This window comes from Monodelphis domestica, chromosome 1 (assembly GCF_027887165.1).
Source record: "Monodelphis domestica isolate mMonDom1 chromosome 1, mMonDom1.pri, whole genome shotgun sequence".
Classification (NCBI taxonomy): Eukaryota; Metazoa; Chordata; class Mammalia; order Didelphimorphia; family Didelphidae; genus Monodelphis; species Monodelphis domestica.
In genome coordinates this window covers 171,748,328-171,768,644 of record NC_077227.1, presented here as the reverse complement: position 1 = coordinate 171,768,644, position 20,317 = coordinate 171,748,328, and the positions used below count along the sequence as shown (strand labels likewise).

General features: G+C 34.7%; 1 protein-coding gene across 1 annotated transcript; it reads right to left on the bottom strand.

The window, feature by feature from the left end:
- Positions 1–11,607: 11,607 nt before the first annotated feature.
- On the bottom strand, positions 11,608–19,481 carry LOC100028592 (olfactory receptor 4K13-like). The gene is made up of 2 exons (XM_001378551.3): positions 19,416–19,481; positions 11,608–12,549 (listed from the first exon to the last, which is right to left on the bottom strand). Exons 1-2 carry the CDS (start codon positions 19,479–19,481, stop codon positions 11,608–11,610), a joined length of 1,008 nt encoding a protein of 335 aa, XP_001378588.3.
- Between the last annotated feature and the right edge of the window lie 836 nt (positions 19,482–20,317).

Genomic DNA, 20,317 nt, shown 5'->3' with positions numbered 1-20,317 from the left:
GGAGTTCCATGGGTATGGCACTAAATAGATAGATGAGTTTGGGTAGGATGGTCATTTTTATTATATTGGCTCGTCCTACCCATGAGCAGTTAATGTTTTTCCAATTGTTCAAGTCTAGTTTTAGTTGTGTGGAAAGTGTTTTGTAGTTGTGTTCATATAGATCCTGTGTTTGTCTCGGGAGATAGATTCCTAAGTATTTTATTTTGTCTTGGGTAATTTTGAATGGGATTTCTCTTTCTAGTTCTTGCTGCTGAGCTGTGTTGGAATTATATAGAAATGCTGATGACTTATGTGGGTTTATTTTGTATCCTGCAACTTTGCTAAAGTTGTTGATTATTTCAATTAGCTTTTTGGTTGAATCTCTAGGATTCTTTAAGTAGACCATCATGTCATCTGCAAAGAGTGATAATTTGGTCTCCTCCTTGCCTATTTTGATGCCTTCAATTTCTTTTTCTTCTCTAATTGCTACTGCTAGTGTTTCTAATACAATGTCAAATAATAGAGGTGATAATGGGCATCCTTGTTTCACTCCTGATCTTAATGGGAATGGATTTAGTTTATCCCCATTGCAGATGATATTAGCTGATGGTTTTAGATATATACTGTTTATTATTTTTAGGAATGACCCTTCTATTCCTATGCTTTCTAGTGTTTTTAGTAGGAATGGGTGTTGTATTTTATCAAAGGCTTTTTCTGCATCTATTGAGATAATCATGTGATTCTTGTTGGTTTGCTTGTTGATGTGGTCAATTATGTGGATAGTTTTCCTAATGTTGAACCAGCCCTGCATCCCTGGTATAAATCCTACTTGATCATGGTGGATGACCCTTCTAATCACTTGCTGGAGTCTTTTTGCTAGTATCCTATTTAAGATTTTTGCATCTATATTCATTAGGGAGATTGGCCTATAGTTTTCTTTCTCTGTTTTTGGCCTGCCTGGCTTTGGAATTAGTACCATGCTTGTGTCATAAAAGGAGTTTGGTAGGACTCCCTCTTTGCTTATTATGTCGAATAGTTTGTATAATATTGGGGTTAACTGTTCTCTGAATGTTTGATAGAATTCACTGGTGAATCCATCAGGCCCTGGGGATTTTTTCTTAGGCAGTTCTTTGATGGCTTGATGGATTTCAATTTCTGATATGGGATTACTTAAGAAAACTATTTCTTCTTCTGTTAGTCTAGGCAATTTATATTTTTGTAAATATTCATCCATATCACCTAGATTGGTAAATTTATTGCCATATAGTTGGGCAAAGTAGTTTTTAATGATTGCCTTAATTTCCTCTTCATTTGAGGTGAGATCCCCCTTTTCATCCTTGATGCTATTAATTTGCCTTTCTTCTTTCCTTTTTTTAATTAAATTAACCAGTACTTTGTCTATTTTGTCTGTTTTTTCAAAGTACCAGCTTCTAGTCTTGTTTATTAGCTCAATAGTTCTGTCACTTTCTATTTTATTAATTTCTCCCTTAATTTTTAGGATCTCTAGTATGGTTTTCTTCTGGGGGTTTTTAATTTGTTCATTCTCAAGTTTTTTGATTTGCATTTCCAATTCCTTGGTCTCTGTCCTCCCTAATTTGTTAATATATGCACTCAGGGATATGAATTTTCCTCTAAGTACTGCCTTGGCTGCATCCCATAAGGTTTGAAAGGATGTTTCGCCGTTGTCATTTTCTTCAACGAAATTGTTAATTGTTTCTATGATTTCTTCTCTAACTATCCGATTTTGGAGTATCATGTTATTTAATTTCCAATTAATTTTTGATTTGGGTCTCCATGTACCCTTGCCGATCAATATTTTAATTGCCTTGTGATCTGAAAAGGCTGCAGTTAATATTTCTGCTTTTCTGCATTTAAGTGCCATGTTTCTATGACCTAGTGTATGATCTATTTTTGTGAATGTGCCATGTGGTGCTGAAAAGAAGGTGTATTCTTTTTTGTCCCTATTTATTTTTCTCCATATGTCTATTAATTCTAATTTTTCTAAGATTTCATTCACCTCTTTTACCTCTTTCTTATTTATTTTTTGATTTGATTTATCTAAATTTGATAGTGGTTGGTTCAAGTCTCCCACTAATATGGTTTTACTGTCTAATTCCTCCTTCAATTCTCCTAGTTTTTCTATTAAAAATTTGGATGCTATACCATTTGGTGCATACATGTTGATTAGTGATATTTCCTCATTGTCTATACTTCCTTTTAGCAGAATATATTTACCTTCCCTGTCCCTTTTGATCAGGTCTATTTGTACTTTGGCTTTGTCAGATATCATGATTGCAACTCCTGCCTTCTTTCTATCGGTTGAGGCCCAAAAGGTCTTACTCCAACCTTTAATTCTAACCTTGTGAGTGTCAACCCGTCTCATATGTGTTTCTTGAAGACAACATATGGTAGGGTTTTGTGTTTTAATCCAATCTGCTATTTGTCTGCGTTTTATGGGTGAGTTCATCCCATTCACGTTCAAAGTTATGATTGTTATTTGTGGATTTGCTGGCATTTTGATGTCTTCCCCTAGTTCTGACCTTTCTTCTTTAGCTTTCTCCTTTTGAACCAGTGATTTACTTTAGGTCAGTCCCCCTAGTCCCCTCCCTTGAGATGCTTCCCTTTCTAGCCCCTCCCTTTTTATGCTCCCTTCCCCTCCCCCCTCTTCTTCCCTCCCTTTTTGTGCTCCCTCCCCCCTCCCCCTCCTTAATTTTCCTTTCTTTCTTGCCCTAATGGATAAGATAGAATTCAGGATCCCACTGGATCTAGATGTTCTTCCCTCTCAGATTTGATTTCACTGAGAGTAAGGTTTAAGTACTTCCACTTCACGCTCTCTTCCTCTCCTTCTCATATGAGAGTTCTTCCCCTCCCCTTCCCATGTGTATCTTTATATGGGAAAGTTTATTCTATTGATTCCCCCCCTATTTCTTGAAGTTAATCTTAGTATTATCACGGTTCCCCCCTCCCTTTTCCTTTTTTTGCCCCAACTTTCCCCAAATCTTCTTGATTCCCCAATCTTTCCCTATGCATGTTTCTTCTAACTACTCTTATGATGATACAATTTATGAGAGTTACACAAAACATTTTCCCCACATATTAATATATATAATTAGATGTAAATGTAGTCCTTATAGAAGAGAGTTTGACTTAAAGAGAAAGATAAGATTTATCTCCTTTTCCCTTTCTTTCATATTTACCTTTTCATGTTTCTCTTGCTTTCTGTGCTTGGATATCGAACTTTCCACAGAGCTCTGGTCTTTTCTTAGCAAATGCTTGGAAATCTTCTATTTTGTTGAATGCCCATACTTTCCCCTGGAAGTATATAGTCAGTTTTGCTGGGTAGTTGATTCTTGGTTGGAGACCCAGCTCTCTTGCCTTTCTAAATATCGTGTTCCATGCTTTGCGGTCTCTTAGTGTGTTAGCCGCTAAGTCGTGTGTGATCCTTATGGGAGCCCCCTTATATCTGAAGCTCTTCTTCTTGGCTTCTTGTAGGATTTTCTCCTTTACTTGGAAGCTCTTGAATTTGGCAATTACATTCCTAGGCGTTGTCTTTTGGGGATTTAGTATAGAAGGTGTTCTATGAATCCTTTCTATTTCTATTTTGCCCCCTTGCTCCAGAACGTGGGGGCAATTTTCTTTTATAATCTCCTCTAGAATAAAATCCAATTTGTTGTTTACCTCTGGTTTTTCTGGGAGACCGATGATACGGAGATTTTCTCCTCTTCCTCTGTTCTCCAGGTCCGTGACCTTCTCAGTGAGATATTTTCTGTTTTCTTCCAATTCATTAATTGTTTGGGTTTGCTTTATTGATTCTTGCTGTTTTATCATCTCACTTTCTTCTAGGTACTTGATTCTGGACATTAGGGACTGGATTTGCTTTTCAGCCTTGTCTGCCCTTGTATTGGCTGCCTCGAGTTCTTTTTCCAATTGAGCAGTCTTATCTGTCAGACAGCTGATCTCTTTCTCCCATTTTTCTTTCCAGAAGGTTTCCATCTTTTGGATAAGTTCCAGTTTGAGATCTTCCAGAGCTTGTTGATAGTTTCCATTTTGGGAGGCGTGTTCTGAATTTTTTTGGATTTCCTCTTCATTCTCCTCTTTCCCTTGGGTACTTCCACCATAAAAGTTTTCAATAGTCACTTTTTTCCCTTTCTTCCTGGAGGCTTGATTTTGGGCCGTGTGAGCCATCCCTTTGGTGGTTTTATTTCCCTTTCCTTTTTGGTCTGGGGTCTGGGTTATAAGAGTGGTTTTTCTGTGAATTTAGGTTGCTTCAGACTAGTTCTTCCCAGCCTCCGAGCCCAGGTATTCAGCTCCGCCCAGATAATCCGTGCGCCTTGTTCAGCGCAGCCCGCCCGAAGTCCGCTGGCTTCTCCAGTGAAAGCGCCCTGAGACGTTTTTTCCTGGCAGTCCCCAGATCCCAAGGACCCTGGAGTGCCCCCCCAGACAGAGACGCTCCCCACTCACTCGCTGTCCCGGTGAGCGCTCCGGTAGCTCACTCTGGTTTAGTGGGGGAGGTGGGGTGGGGGAAGGGCGGCTCAGTTCACTTTTCTGTGCAAGCTTTTCCTTCTTATTTTAGTGTGGAAATGTTCAAGCCCCACGTACCTTTGCCTCTGTGGGGTACTGGGGAGTCCTTCTGTTCCTCCAAAGGTGATTTTATGCTCCTTTGATGTAGTCTATTTCGTTCGGTGCTGGGGAGAGGAAACGTGCCGCGTCTAGATTGCAGCCATGATTACCCGGAAGTCGAAGAATACTCTTATAAGAGAGAGAGGAAGAGAGATCTAATAGGTAATATGTGAATATTACTCTCAGTGAAATCAATTATGAGAGGGAAGAAGATCTAGATCCATTGGGATCTCGAGGTCTATCTTATCCTACAAGGTAAAGTAGAAGGGAAAACAAATGGGGGGAGGGGGAGGGAATACAAAAAGGGAGGGAAGGAGAAGGGAGAGGGAACTTAACAGTCCCTAAAAAAACAAGAAGGAACAAAAAGGGAGGGACCAGAAAGGGAAGCATATTAAGGGAGAGGGATAGGGGGATTGATTAAAAGTAAACTACTGGTTTAAAAGGATATAGCAAAAGAAGAAAGGAGGGTTCTAGGAGAGGATATCAAAATGCTATGGAATTCACAAGTGACAATTATAACTTTGAATGTGAATGGGATGAACTCATCCATAAAATGTAGACTAATAGCAGAATGGATTAGAATCCAAAATCCTACCAAATGTTGTCTACAAGAAACACACCTGAGGTGGATAGATACTCACAAGGTCAAAATTAAAGGTTTGAGTAAGGCTTATTGGGACTCAAATGACAAAAAGAAGGCAGGAGTTGCAATCATGATGTCAGACAAAGCCAAAGTAAAAATAGACCTGATTAAAAGGGATAGGGAAGGTAAATACTTCTGTGGTCAGGGTCCAGCCCCACATACAACTCCAGGGTTCTCGGCAGGTGGCGAACTATCAGTCAAAATAAATAAAACGGAAAACAGGTTAATTATTATGGCCATGGGACTGTTTTGCATCTCCAAGCTGCTCCAATATTCCCAGGCTTGGGATTTATTTTTACATCCATATTCTTGTTATGCAGATATACAAAATCAAAGAGAGATAATTGGAAAAGTGATATATTAACTTTTAACAAATCACTTGATTAACATTCTATATTTTTGTACAGTGATTAAAGACAGAATACAAGATAAATGATTTCATCACAGGTGACTTACAAGGGAATTTGAATTACTGATTTGTTTAATTGAGTCACTGAGGCATATTGAATCTTAGTGTACCTGTACTGTACCTGTACCTATTGTATGGGCCTCTATAACTGATTTGTGTCCTGGCTTCATGAGAAAGTTTTGGGCTTGCCCTGTAGCTGTGGTTTTGCTGGGAATTATGTACCTAAGTAAAAGTTAACCCATGATAGTCTTTTGGGTTTGGGTTTAAGGGTCTGATCTTTTGGTGATGTTTTGGGGAATTAGGGTACACGTGTTTTGCTCTTGCATTATTTCTTTTGAGACTAGGGGGAATAATAATCATATCAATTCATAGGTAAGGGGCATTGATGAAAGAGGTCATGCAAGGGGGATAGAGTGGGCAGTCACATCTCACCAAGAACCACTCTGTGTTCTCCCCACCTACCACACGTGTCTCTGTCAAGGTGTTGTGGACTGATGGCCCCCAGAAAAATACATCCTGATAAAAGGGAGTATAGATAATGAGAGGAAATATCAGTACTCAACATGTATGCACCAAATGGTTTAGCACCCAAATTTCTAATGGAGAAACTAATAGAATTGAAGGAGGAATTATATAGTAAAACTAAACTAGTGGGAGACCTGACCCTACCACTATCAATTTTAGATAAGTCAAATAAAAAGATAAATAAGAAAGAGGTAAAAGAGGTGAAGGAAATCTTAGAAAAGTGAGAGTTAATAGATATACGGAGAAAAATCAATAGGGACCAAAAAGAGTATACCTTCTTTTCAGCAGCACATGGTACATTCACAAAGATTGACCATAGACTAGGTCATAAAAACATGACATACAAATGCAGAAAAGCAGAAATAATAAATGCAACCTTTTCAGATTATAAGGCAATAAAAGTAATGATCAGTAAAGGTACAGGAGAGCCAAATAAAACATTAATTGGAAATTAAATAATATGATTCTCCAAAATTGGTGAGTTAGAGAACACATCATAGAAACAATAATTTCATTGAAGAAAATGACAATGATGAGACATCCTTTCAAACTCTATGGGATGCAGCCAAAGCAGTACTCGGGAGAAAATTTATATCCTTGAGTTCACATATTAACAAATTAGGGAGGGCAGAGATTAATGAATTGGACATGCAAATCAAAAAACTTGAAAGTGAACAGATCAAAAACCCCCAGAAGAAAACCAAATTAGAGATCCTAAAAATTAAGGAAAACATTAATAAAATCAAAAGTGATAGAACTATTGAACTAATAAATAAGACTAGAATCTGGTATTTTGAAAAAACAAACAAATAGACAAAGTATTGGTCAATCTAATAAAAAAGAGGAAAAAGGAAAACCAAATTAACAGTATCAGGGATGGAAAGGGAGAATTCACCTCCATTGAAGAGGAAATTAAGACAAACATTAAAAACTATTTTGCCCAATTATTTGGCAATAAATATGCCAATCTAGGTGGTATGGATAAATATCTACAAAAATATAAATGGCCTAGATTAACAGAAGAAGAAATAGAATTCTTAAATAATCCCATATCAGAAAAAGAATTCAAACAGGCAATCAAAGAACTCCCTAAGAAAAAATCCCTAGGGCCAGATGGATTCACAAGTGAATTCTATCAAACATTCAAAGAATAGCTAATCCCAATACTATACAAACTATTTGACATAATAAGCAAAGAGGTAGTTCTACCAAATTCCTTTTATGACACAAATATGGTACAGATTCCAAAGCCAGGCAGGTCAAAAACAGAGAAAGAAAACTACTGACCAATCTCCTTAATGAACATAGATGTAAAAATCTTAAATAGGATACTAGCATAAAGATTCCAGGAAGTGATCATAAGGGTTATTCACTACAATCAGGTGGGATTTATACCGGGAATTCAAGGATGGTTCAATATCAGGAAAACAATCCGTATAATTGACCATATCAACAAGCAAACCAATAAAAATCACATGATTATCTCAATAGATGCAGAAAAAGCCTTTGATAAAATACAACCACCATTCCTATTAAAAACACTAGAAAGCATAGGAATAGAAGTGTCTTTCCTAAAAAATAATAAAAAAGTATATATCTAAAACCATCAGCCAACATCATCTGCAATGGGGATAAACTAGATGCATTCCCAATAAGATCAGGAGTGTAACAAGGATGCCCACTAGCACCTCTATTCTTTAACATTGTACTAGAAACACTAGCAGTAGCAATTAGAGAAGAAAAAGAAATTGAAGATATTAAAATTGACTATGAAGAGACCAAGTTATCACTCTTTGCAAATGATATGATAGTCTACTTAAAGAATTCTAGAGAATCAACTAAAAAGCTAGTGAAAATAATCAACAACTTTAGCAAAGTTGCAGGATACAAAATAAACCCACATAAGTCATTCAGCATTTCTATATATCTCCAACAAATCTCAGCAGCAGGAATTAGAAAGAGAAATTCCATTCAAAATCACCTTAGACAATATCAAATACTTAGGAATCTATCTGCAGAGACAAACACAGGAACTATATGAACACAACCATTCTTGGTTCTAGTTTTTTGACTTTCTGAGGTCTTTCTGTCACACCCACTACTTCTATTCAACCCACTGCTTTACACTACTCAGGGGATTTATGCAACAGAGATTTGGCAGCACCGGTGTCTAAGAGACAATCATACACATGTTTTCCTATTTTTAGAGTTAAATGGGGTTTTGTGCTATTTCCTGGAGAATGGACAGGTATCACAGGAGCTAACACACGAGGATCAGGAAAACTCAACACTTGTTCCTGTTCCTCATTCTTTAATTCTTCATTGATTTCTACTGCACTAATTTTCCCACATTTTTAAAAACACTTTTTCATTTTCATTAGTTTTTATTCTATTGCCCATACTTCCTAGTTCATTTTCTCCATGTGCTATATTTTTAACTGCACAGGCCTTGGCACACCTTCATAATTAAGTGCCACCTTTTTGCATATCAAGTTTTTGGGGATTCCCACCAGCTACTTGGGAATATTTTGGATGAGCACCTGCTTTGATATATTCCTGCATGGTATTCATGTTTGTGGCTTTTTGTGAATTATGGTAGCATCCAGTATCAAAATAATTTGAGTAGTTTGATCTCCCATACTGGAATGCATTATTAAATCCATTTTTAACCCCTAATTGTTTTCCTATTTTTAGAGTTACATGGGGTTCTGTGCTATCCAAAGAATTGACCCCTAAATCTGCATTCTCTCATGAGGTGACCATGTCTGTTACAAAGAGACTCTTATTATAAACATAAAATGTTTATTGAAATATATAAGAATAAATAAAGGATTTCTAATTCTAAGGGATTCTAAATTCATCCAAATAAACTCCCAGATTCCACAAGGAACCACTTCTGTTTTTCACAGGCTACACTAATCCTCCCTGATCTAACTAAGCCAAATTTATACTATCTAAATTAAAACTATCACCAATATCCTTATAAATATTAACTTCATCTTCAAATTATAAAATAGCAAAGGCAAGCTGGTTGAATATAAACAAGAATCAAGTTAGGACTCTGAGTATGTTAAGCCTTAATAGATTCAAAGTTCAAACAAAAAAAAACAGGTTTTTCTTTGGTCTTCTCAGAATTAAACATTCTATAAAACCACAATAGATATTCAATAGTGTTTCCCAATTTGGGAAAGGAAAACACTGAGCTCCTTCAGATCTTTCCCTCAGAGAGACAGAGGCAAATATATTACCTCCTCAAGCCCTTAGAGTCTCTGAGAATGTGTCCCTGCCAACTGCCAGAGAGAGTAATTGACATAGAAAAATGGTTATAACTGTCACATCTGAAATTAACATGCTCTCTCAGCTCAGCTTCAAACTCTAGTTCTTTTCTCAAACCAGCCACTTTACTTCTTATCCCTAAACTAATAAAACAATACTTACTTTCTACTATCATCCTTATATGTATAGAAATACTTCTGATTTACGTGGGTTTATTTTGTATGTTGCAACTTTGTTAAAGTTACTGATTGTTTCCACTAGCTTTTTAGTTGATTCTCTGAGATTCTCCAGTATGCCATCATATCATCTTCAAAGAATGAGGTTCATTTTCTCATTGCCTAATTTAATTTCTTAAATTTCCTTTTCTTCTTATTGCCAATTCTAGTACTTCTAGTACAATATTAAATAATAGTGGTAATAATAAATATCCTTGCTTCACCACTGATCTTATTGTGAAGGCTTCTAACATTTCCCCATTGTAGATGATACTTGCTGATTGTTTGGGGTAGACACTACTTATAATTTGAAGGAATGGTCCATTTATTCTGATGCTTTCTAATGTTTTTAGTAGGAATGGGAATTACATTTGATTGAAAGATTTTTATGTATCTTTTAAGATAATCATGTGATTTCTGTTAATTTGGTTATTGATATGGTCAATTATACTAATAGTTTTCATAATATTAAACCAACTCTGTATTCCTGGTATAAATCTCACTTGGTCAGAATAAATAATCCTTGTGATATATTTCTGTTGTCTCTTTGCTAACATTTTATTTAAAATTTTCATATCCATATTCATGAATGAAATTGGCTTATAATTTTCTTTCCTTGTCTTTGCTCTTCCTGGCTTAGGTATCAGTGCCATATTTGTGTCATAAAAGAATTTGGCAGGGTTACTTCTTTGCCTATTTTTCCCAAATAGTTTAAGTAGTATTGGGCTTAATTGTTCTCTAAATGCTTGATAGAATTCACTTGTGAATCCATCTGGCCCTGGGATTGAAAGACATTAATGTCGAAGAGGTTCTAACCTCATGAATTTCAAGAGGTCAGTAGAGTAAGCTATCTGGGAGAATGTAGCTTCTGGCACTGAAAGAGTCTAGGATTATGAAAGTCTAAGAATCCAAAAGTCAAGTCCATATTGAACTTTTCAACTGGAGCAAATGAATAGGAACCTCTCATTTTCAGTCCAGTATAGTTCAGATAATGACTCATTAGTTATCAAAATCAAATTTGGAAAAGAACTTTATAGGACCAATAACACATAGAAACTATGCAAAGACTGACATATTTTTTTCTTAGAGATCATATTTGAATGTTAGGGTGGGAGAATATGCCCTCAAGGTGTTGGGACAAATGTCTGTTTTTCTAAAATTGATTAAGTGTAACTGAGATATTGGTCAATCACTGCTAGCTGGGAATGGGAGAAAATAGAGGAAGTTAAGTCTTATCAAGTTATCATTGATCACTTTATAGCTAAATCTTAGAGCCTTTTCTCAGTCTTCATACTTCTTGACCTCTTTGAAGTACTGAGCTTTGATGACTACTTTCTTTTCTAGGATACTCTTTCATTTTCAGATTTCATTTCTCTGCTCTTTCTTGGTTATCCTCATACACGTTTGATTACTCCTTAGTCTCCTTTCTTAACTCATCCCCAAAATTATTGAAATTAATGGGAGAATATATTAAGATATTATATTCAAAATGCATTGCTTTCTTTCTGTTGCTGGTCAGATTTAAAATCAATTGTGTTTAAGGCTACAGCAAAAAAAATAAGAGCAAGAGGTTAGGGTACAAGAGAGGTTAGAGAGATCAAGGTAGTTTAGGAGAAATTCATATATACAAATATTTCTTGTATTTTGCTACGATTTGAAATTCCAAAGTTAAGTTGATTTCTAATTAATAAATTGTTTTATTTTAAGAAGCATACACACACGCACACACACAGATACACAAATGCAATTTACTATATGTATGTATATATATATAAACAAAACATTCTGAGAATTTTAAGTATAGATGATTTTGCAAATATAATTTTATTTTTCTCTGTAAAAGTAAATATACTTTAAAATGAATTAAAATAACAAATAGTCATTCAGAAAAGAAATTTATCCAGGTTGTAAAGTAAAAATTTCATCATCATAAACATTATCTAGAGTGGAGGTCCAGAACTGATGTGCCGGCTCCTCAGTCTAACCATGGCTGCCTTCATCTCCCTGTTCCTTAAACTGTAGATAATTGGGTTAAGGAGGGGAGTGACAACAGAGAAAAATACTGAGAGAAATTTGTCCAATGTGTAACTACTAACTGGCCAAGCATAGATTAAGATAAGTGGTCCAAAGAAGAGAGTTACCACTGTTATGTGTGCAGATAATGTGGACAGAGCCTTAGAGAGCCCGCCAGAGGAGCGACGGTGGACTGTGAGCAGAATGACAACATAGGAGATAAGTAAGAGGAGGAAGCAGATCAGAGAGAGCAACCCACTGTCTGCAATCACAAGAAGGTCCAGGATATAGGTATCAGTGCAGGCAAGGTTCATCACCAGGGGAAGATCACAAAAAACATCATCAATCACATTGGGGCCACAGAAAGGCAGGGTCACTACAAAGGCCATTTGGCTCATAGTGTGCACAAAGCCAATGACCCATGAAATAAACACACTTCCTAACAAGATTCGATGATTCATAATTGTTGTATAGTGGAGGGGTTTACATATTGCAACATAACGATCCACAGCCATCACTACAAGTAGACTCATCTCACTGCCTCCTAATAGATGAACTAAAAACATCTGTGCCATGCAACCCCATAATGAGATGGTTTTCCTGTCCCTGAGGAAGTCTGTGATCATCTTGGGGACAGTAACAGTGGAAAGGGTCATGTCGAGAAAGGAGAGGTTAGCTAGGAGGAAGTACATGGGGGTGGAACGCAAGTGAGAATCAAAAATCACCATCAGTATAATGAGACTGTTTCCAGCCATGATGGACGTATAAGCCAGAAAGAATATAACAAAAAATAAAATCTCAAGCTCCCACGAATTGGTGAGTCCTAACAAAATAAATTCATTTAGCACAGAGTTATTCTTCATCTTCACCTATTTGATATATTTCAAGCATCCAGAAGTTCTCTGAAGGGAAGAATATGAAAAGGAATCAATTTTAGGTGAGAATTATTGAGAAGTATGGAAAGTAGATTTTTACTTAACATAGATAATATTGAATAGTAAAAATTCTTAGAAATATACCTCAGAACCTTAATTAATTATATAAATTTTTAAGATAGTGCATTGAAAAAATAGATTAGGTCTAAATATAAAGAGACAAAGTAACTTAAATCTTGGAGAAACGACAAACTTTCCCTACAGCCTTGACCCTTTTGGTGGAATGAAACAGTCATAAGTAACTTAATAAATAGATCTCAGTTTTCTTACCATTAAGCTAAACTGAAGTAGCACTAGATAGTTTTTAGATTCACTTCCATTTGTAGATCTACTGTACTCTCTTCCTGATGATTATATGTAATTTTTTAATTATTTTTCCAGCTAAAAATGTAGAACTGATCAGTTATCTATGAAGATGTTCAAATTAGTCCACCAAGACAATCAGACTTCTTGACAAATGACTCTCACTTTGTGAGCCACAGATCCTTTTAGAACTTGGAGCTATTATTCAACAGTCTTAAAGAAATTTAGACACTAAGAATTATTAAATTAATTTTAGCTCAATTAAATAGATTTTAAATAAATATTGGATGTTAAGAAATAGTCCTCATGTTTTAAAACTCCAGGAATCACTTTTCTATAACATAGAAGTTAAGACTAAAACTATTAGCAACTACCTATCATCATCATTTATTTTTATTAAGATAATTAACAATTATTTAGAATTAAATAACCAAAATATGTATTACTTTATATTTACTCTGTTTATATTATATGCATACTTATCAATATATATTGTTTTTACCTTGTATTCATAATACTTAGCAAGATTGCTGGCACACAGTATACTATATACCCGTCCTTCCTCTGTCTGGGTGGTGACTTGTTCAGTTTTCTATTTGTTAGGCAGACTATTTATTTACTATATATAGAAGAGTTTAGCTACAGGAAAGATTTAAAATGATGAGACTAGTTTTGTATGTTGCTATGTAGGCTAGTAACAGGGTATAGAAACTCCTTTCCAAGAGTGCAGAAGAGGGTAGAACCTGGGCCTAGCATAAAAATTCCAATCCAGGAACTAAGGCTTGAGACTAAAACAAGAAAGTTTCTAACAAAATGAAGAAATATCATAAGTTGGAGATTCTATAAGTAAATATGGAAAATAAAATAACTAAAAAATAAGTATAATTGTACCCTAGGTGGGGGTGGGAAGGACTTTTTCAAAAGGACTCCAGAATCAAATAGAAGAAATTAATCATAAGACAAAATGAAATTAGAATTATTGAAGAAGGGGCAGCTAGGTGACTCAATGGATAGAAAGCCTAGAAACAGGTGGTTCTGGGTGCAAATTTAGCCTCAGATACTTTGTAGATGTGTGATTCCAGGCAAGTCATTTAACTGCAACTGCCTAGCCCTTATTGCTCTTCTACCTTAGAACCAATACTTTGTATTGACTCTCAAGGCAGAAGGTAAAGAGTTTTTTAAAATAAAATATTATAGTAGAAAATATCATAAGAAAATACGGAGCTTAGGACAGAAGATCAAAATATTACTCAAGTAATAGATACCCTGAAAAATAGAATGAAGAAAATAATTCAACAGCAAAAAAAAAGACAACAAAATCAAAAGATGGAAAATTAAAAGAATATTTGATATAATTAAAATTAAAATGCTGTCAATGTAGAAAAGGACAAAGAAATCATTTAGGAATCACCAGATTCTCTGAAAAACATAACGAAATAAAATATTAGGCACACTATTCTAACAAATAATAAAATTATGCCATAATTATTAGTAACAGTGGAAAATGAAAATAGAAAGAATCTTCTACTTACCATTTAAAAATATTCTAATTGAAAATACCCCCAAAATGTTATAGTCAAACCTGGAAGAAAAAAATACCACAGAAGAAAAATTTAGAGAAAGGGATCAAATACCAAGGAACCACAGTCAAGATCTCACAAATCTATTCTATAGTTATAAAAAAAGAAATAGTGGAATAAGATATGCCAAAAAGAAAACAAAAAAGTATTCCTCACAATGATAATACCCTGCAAAATAGAGGGAAAATAGACTTTTAATAGATGAGAGAAACAGATATATAGAAAGAAATAGATGACAGGTATATAAAGATAATTATAGTTGTAACTGTAGATATAAATGTAAATATAGGTACTTTCCCCCTAGATTCATGTTTTTATTAGCTCTTCATGACAAAATTGCTCTACCAATGCAGACCACATCCTCTTTGAAATGGATAGTATTAGAGAAGTGCCTGGGCCACTGAGACGTTGCCAAGTTTTACTCTCTTTAGGGTCAGATGTCTAGTGATTACACCATGTTGTTTTGAGAAATTTTAACAGTCTAAATCATGATAAAGTGCTTATAATTTAATAGAGAAGAGGAGGCAAAAGTCCCTACAGAATCCCACTATCTTAGTCAGTCTTAAGTTATCAGCAAAGGAGGGAAGAAAGACAGACATGGTTGAATGTTTAATGTTTTGTTGGTTTTAAGAATAGAAAAAGAAGAAAAAAAAGCATATATGGGGGAAATATAAAGAAGAGAAACCTATCTATTTTGCAAAATTAGAGTGGGCAAAAGAAGAATGGAGAATATAGCAAGATCTGCTCTTGGAGTCAATATTGTCTGCGTGTGGAGATGTAGCTTAGACAAAAGATAAAATTAGGAAAAAATAGAGAATTGGATGATGTTACACTAATGAAAAACAGAAGTTGGAGGATAGTAGTAGCCTCTGTGTCCTGGAGAACTTGAAGAACTGGATAAAGAGTTCTCCCTGTACTCAATTAATTTCTTATCAGAATCAAATTACATCCTCATGCCCTTTTTCTTCTTGTTCATTTGACAATTTGGTTTGATTTTTCATACTCATCACTCTTTCCCATTCCGTTGAGTACTGGTGGTCCCCAAAACTCTGTTCTCATTTCTCCTCTATTCTTACATTTTTTCTTACAGTTATGTGATATATTTCTATTGCCTCAATTATCACCTATATATAGGTAATTATCCAATCCACTTCATTCTCTACTCTAAGTTCTAGACTCATATTTTAAAGTTTTATTGGATATCTTTCCCTGGATATACTTTCGCATGCCTGAAATTAGTCATTTCTAAAATGCTGCTACTGATAAGTTGTGGTCCCTTGCATTATTGCTTCATGTGGCGAGTTTAGATTTAATTCAACACAAAGTAACCAAGCAACTACTATATTCTAGATACAGTACTAGATGTTGAGGATGCAAAGATGGAAAACAACATAGCCACTAAGCTCAATGAATGTAATTTGATGAAGGGAAATTAGGAAGTTGTTGGGGATAATGCATTAAACAATTTTGTTTCCCAGTCTCATCCTGAATTTTCCCCTGTATATCTGTAATCAATCTCCTATCCCTGAAATGTACTTCCTTATTGTTACTTTTCCTCCTAAATCTGTCCCTCTTTCAACTGATCTTGATTATCAAGCTGGAAAAATTATATCCAAAAGAATCGTTTTGGACCCTGCCCTCTTACCCTCTCCCTCCTCAATACTAGATAGTTATTTAGTCTTTCCAATTTCATTTCTAAAATATTGTTTGAATCTGTCCCCTTGCCCCCATTCAAAAAAGATACTAACTTAGTTCAGACATTGATCATTTTTTTACCTTGATAACTTTTGGCTTAATTAGAAGAAATTGAGTTGGACTGCTTTAATAGCCCCCAAATAGACTTCCTTGCTTCCAGTCTCTCCCATTTCTTATCCAGAATTCTTTCATCTTTTTTCCTCATAGATCCTTTTGGCAATCTGGTAAAACCTATAGACTCCTAAGAATGTTTGAAAATAAATAAAATTCATTGATTTACAAAGGAAACAATTTTATTGAAATAAAGTTATAAAAATATGTTTTTAATCCATAGGCCCCAACTTAGAGAAGCCTATTCTAATTCACACAGCAGATAAAATTATCTTTTTAAATAATAGGGTAGTTCATATCTCTCAATCCATAGTACTTTCCTACTGACAACAGAATAAAATATAATCCCCTTAGTCTTGCCTTTAGGGCATTTCATACCCCTAGAGTTATAGCCTGATTGAAACAGAACAGAATAAGTTCCTGTTTCCTCATCTCATCTTGTTTAACACTGCCTTTATACAATTGTACTATCTTTCTCCATGCAAAGACAGTCTTTATTCACAATTTCTTCCTGTTGATAAAAGCTCTAGTGCCCCTCATTCTATGATTTTTTTCTTAGATTCACCCAACTAAAAGTGACTACTCCCTCCTTCCTTGGTATTGTTCTCAAAAATTTTTATCACAATTTGTAATCCTCTATACTGATCTGACACACACATGTGTACATGAGAAGCAGCATGGCATAATGGGAAGAATGCTAGTTAGAAGCAAAAGAGAACTTGGTTCAAATCCTATATGATCATAGGCAAATCAATTTTCTTTTCATTGTAAAATTGGAATAATGACAGATGAAATACCTCCCTCATAATACTGTTATATTAAACAATGAAATAGTACATTAAAATTATTTTGAATCATGCATCAAATAATAATTTCTATTAGGAGAGTAGATTGCATGTATACATTTCTTTAAATCTGCATATACATTGTTCCATCTGAATTATTTATTTCACTTGAAATAGTGTATAAAAATTGTACACAAACTATAAAACATCTATTATTATATGTCACTCATTACTGTTATAATTATTGCTTGAAGTATAAAAAATACCCAATAGGATCATAGGATCGTAGATTTAGAAGTAGAAAGATCTCGGTAATCCATCTCATTTAGATTGTAAACTAAGAGCAGAGACTATCATTTTTTCATTTACTTATCCAACATAAAGATTTTGAATGAAACTTGATAGGAAGTTACTAAATGTTCATTGAATTGAATTTAAGGACAACAGTTTTATCTGGAAGATGTATGAGAATTACCTTAGATTTCCTAATTCTATAAAACTTAAAAATAGTCATTCTGATTCTACTTGAGAATGCCAGTGTCTTCAGTTATCTCTTAATTGGTAAATGACCATCTTTTCCATTTGGTTACTAAATCTATGTAGAAATCTGTTGATTATATGACTATAATGCAAAAATCTCTGTATAATATAACATTGGCCATTCAACCTACCCCTTCTAGGTAGAGACATTAAGGAGCAACCTCCTCAGTGAGTCACAGACACAATGAAGATGATGGGTTTCTTGGGGTTCCAAAAAGAGAAAAATATATGAACTCCCAAGCATATAGGAAAAAACAAGAAATACTTTTAGATAATAATGAGCACAGATTTAAGAGCAAATTCTCATGGGAATTATTAGAGAACCATGCTGCTTTTCCCTAGGCTTCAAGGGAAAGATTTGTGCCTGGTCATTAAAGTGTATACAAATTTCACCAAAAGAATAGGCATATTATCTGTCTGAATTTGCTCCAGAAAAGGTTTATTTATGTAATGTATTAAAGAAATAAGGGAATATATATACAATAGAAAAGAAATTAGAATGGGAGTTTTATTGTGTAGTCATAGAGACATCCATTGGATTTCCCAAGTTTAGTTGGCATAATCACCATTATCTTGATTAACAATGATCCAAATATTGAAATTATTGTTGATTAATACTTCACTCTTTCCTTTCAAGATGATCATATTTATATAACCATTGGTGCCATTTCTTTCTTGCTATGACCCTTGTTCATGCCTTTATCAACCAGGCTATTTTAGAAGTCTCCTGATTTGCCTGCTTCCTTCAAGTCTTTTCCCTTTCCAGCCCATCCTTCACATTGCCACTACATCAATCATCCTGTAACTAATAACCCAGAACCAAAAATTAGTTTAAATAGAGAGTGACTGGTGTGGGAAATTTCTTACATAAAATCTGTCTTTAAGTTAAAATCTTCCCCCAAGAAATCCTTTAAGAAAATCAGAATCTCAGTTTTTGCTTTCGCCTAACCCCAGGATTTCCCCCCATGACATCAAAAACTGGCTAATTTCTCAGTCTCCACATTAAAATGTATTACACTCCCATGCATATACACATATATTCATATTGACATATTTAATAATAATGATAACTACAATTTATATAATATTTTAAATTAGAAAATTTTATAAACATATCTTTTGATCTTCATAGCATTGCTGGAAGGCAAATAGTATTATAATCTCTATGCTTCAGAAAGGAAACTGAGGTTAAATTAAATGACTAAGTAAATTAAAAGATTCACAAAGCTATTTAATTTCTGAGGTAATTTTTCAGTTTAGGTCTTCCTGACTAGATATGACACTCATCCACTGCAGCACCTAGCTACATGTAAGAGAGTTTTTGTTTAACCTGATAGAAAACCAAAAAAAAAAGACATTCATAAAGTCAAAATTTCAATCTTTTTTCTCATGGAAACAGACAGTCCTCTAAGTCTGGAAGTTCTATTCCAGAAAGAATTCCTAATTCCTTCAATCATGATCTTCTACATGAAGCCTTTCCTGATTTCCCTAGCTACTAATACCTCTCTTCTCTCCTCTTTATCATTTTATGTCATATATATATACACACATATATATGCATGCTATATATACATATATACATACAGAGAGATATATATAGGCATGTGAGGGTTTCCTTAATTAAATTGTCATCTCTTAAAATTCAGGGTCTATTTTACTTTAGTTTTGCATTTCTAACACTTAGAATAGTGTCTGGCACATTAGAGACATGTTTGCCTCTCTAATACTCCATATTTATAATGTGTAAAAGGATAAAGTACTCCACATCAATAAGGAGTCTTCTTACTGCCATAAACTTTTGTAGCTCACATAAATTACAGAAATGTCGAATTCTAGGTTTGTTCCTCCACATTCTGGCTCTATCTTCTGTTGCTACACTACAGTAAGGTGAAGCAACTGAGTGAAACAGTGGATAGAGTGCAGGAGCTGGAGTCAAGAAGACCTGATTTCAAATATGGTCTTGAATCCTTACAAGCTATGTGATGTCCAAGTTGTAAAATGGGGGCTATCAGTACCAACTCCCATGCTGTTCTTTTAAATCCAGGGTTTTCACTACTTGATCTAGGAACTCCTCTGACTGATCAATCATTCAGTCAAAAGGCACATATTAAATTCTATTATGTTAATGGTAATGGAGTACTATTTGTGTCCCTATGTCCTAGGGACAAAACTTGAATAGTGAAGTAATCCCTGCCCTCAAGAAGTTTACTTTTTATTAAGGGTATAGACCACGTTCCAGGTAAATACATACAGGATATATACAAAATTAATACACATTTATGGAGGGAATAAATATTTTGGGAATCTGTTCAAAAACACAAAAGTAGAAAATTGGATGTTATGTGATGTGAAAAAGCAATCAGTCCAGTTTGACTGAAGCATGAAAGTACTTAAATTATAATCAGTCTGGAAAAAACAGGCTGAAAAAATGGAAAAAAACATAAAAATGGAAATTGGAGGATGTCTGGGAGGACAGGTGCACTAATGTTTTCATAATTGTTAGTTTGTTGGATCATTCTAAAAAGTATTTTAGAATTTTGCCTTAAATATAACTAAACTGTATATGTCCTTTGACTCACAATTCAACTACCAGCATATACCCTAAAGAGGTCAAAGATATAGGGAAAGGGTCTATATGTAAAGTAACACTTTTTGTTGCAGAGAACTGGAAACAATGTGGGTGTCCTT

Excerpts from the sequence above, each read along its gene's own strand:
- LOC100028592 (XM_001378551.3), bottom strand. The coding sequence starts at position 19,481 with ATGTGGAGGAACAAACCTAGAATTCGACATTTCTGTAATTTATGTGAG. Across the intron at positions 12,550-19,415 it reads AGCTACAAAAGTTTATGGCA|GTGAAGATGAAGAATAACTC; the intron begins GTAAGAAGACTC and ends TATATCAAATAG.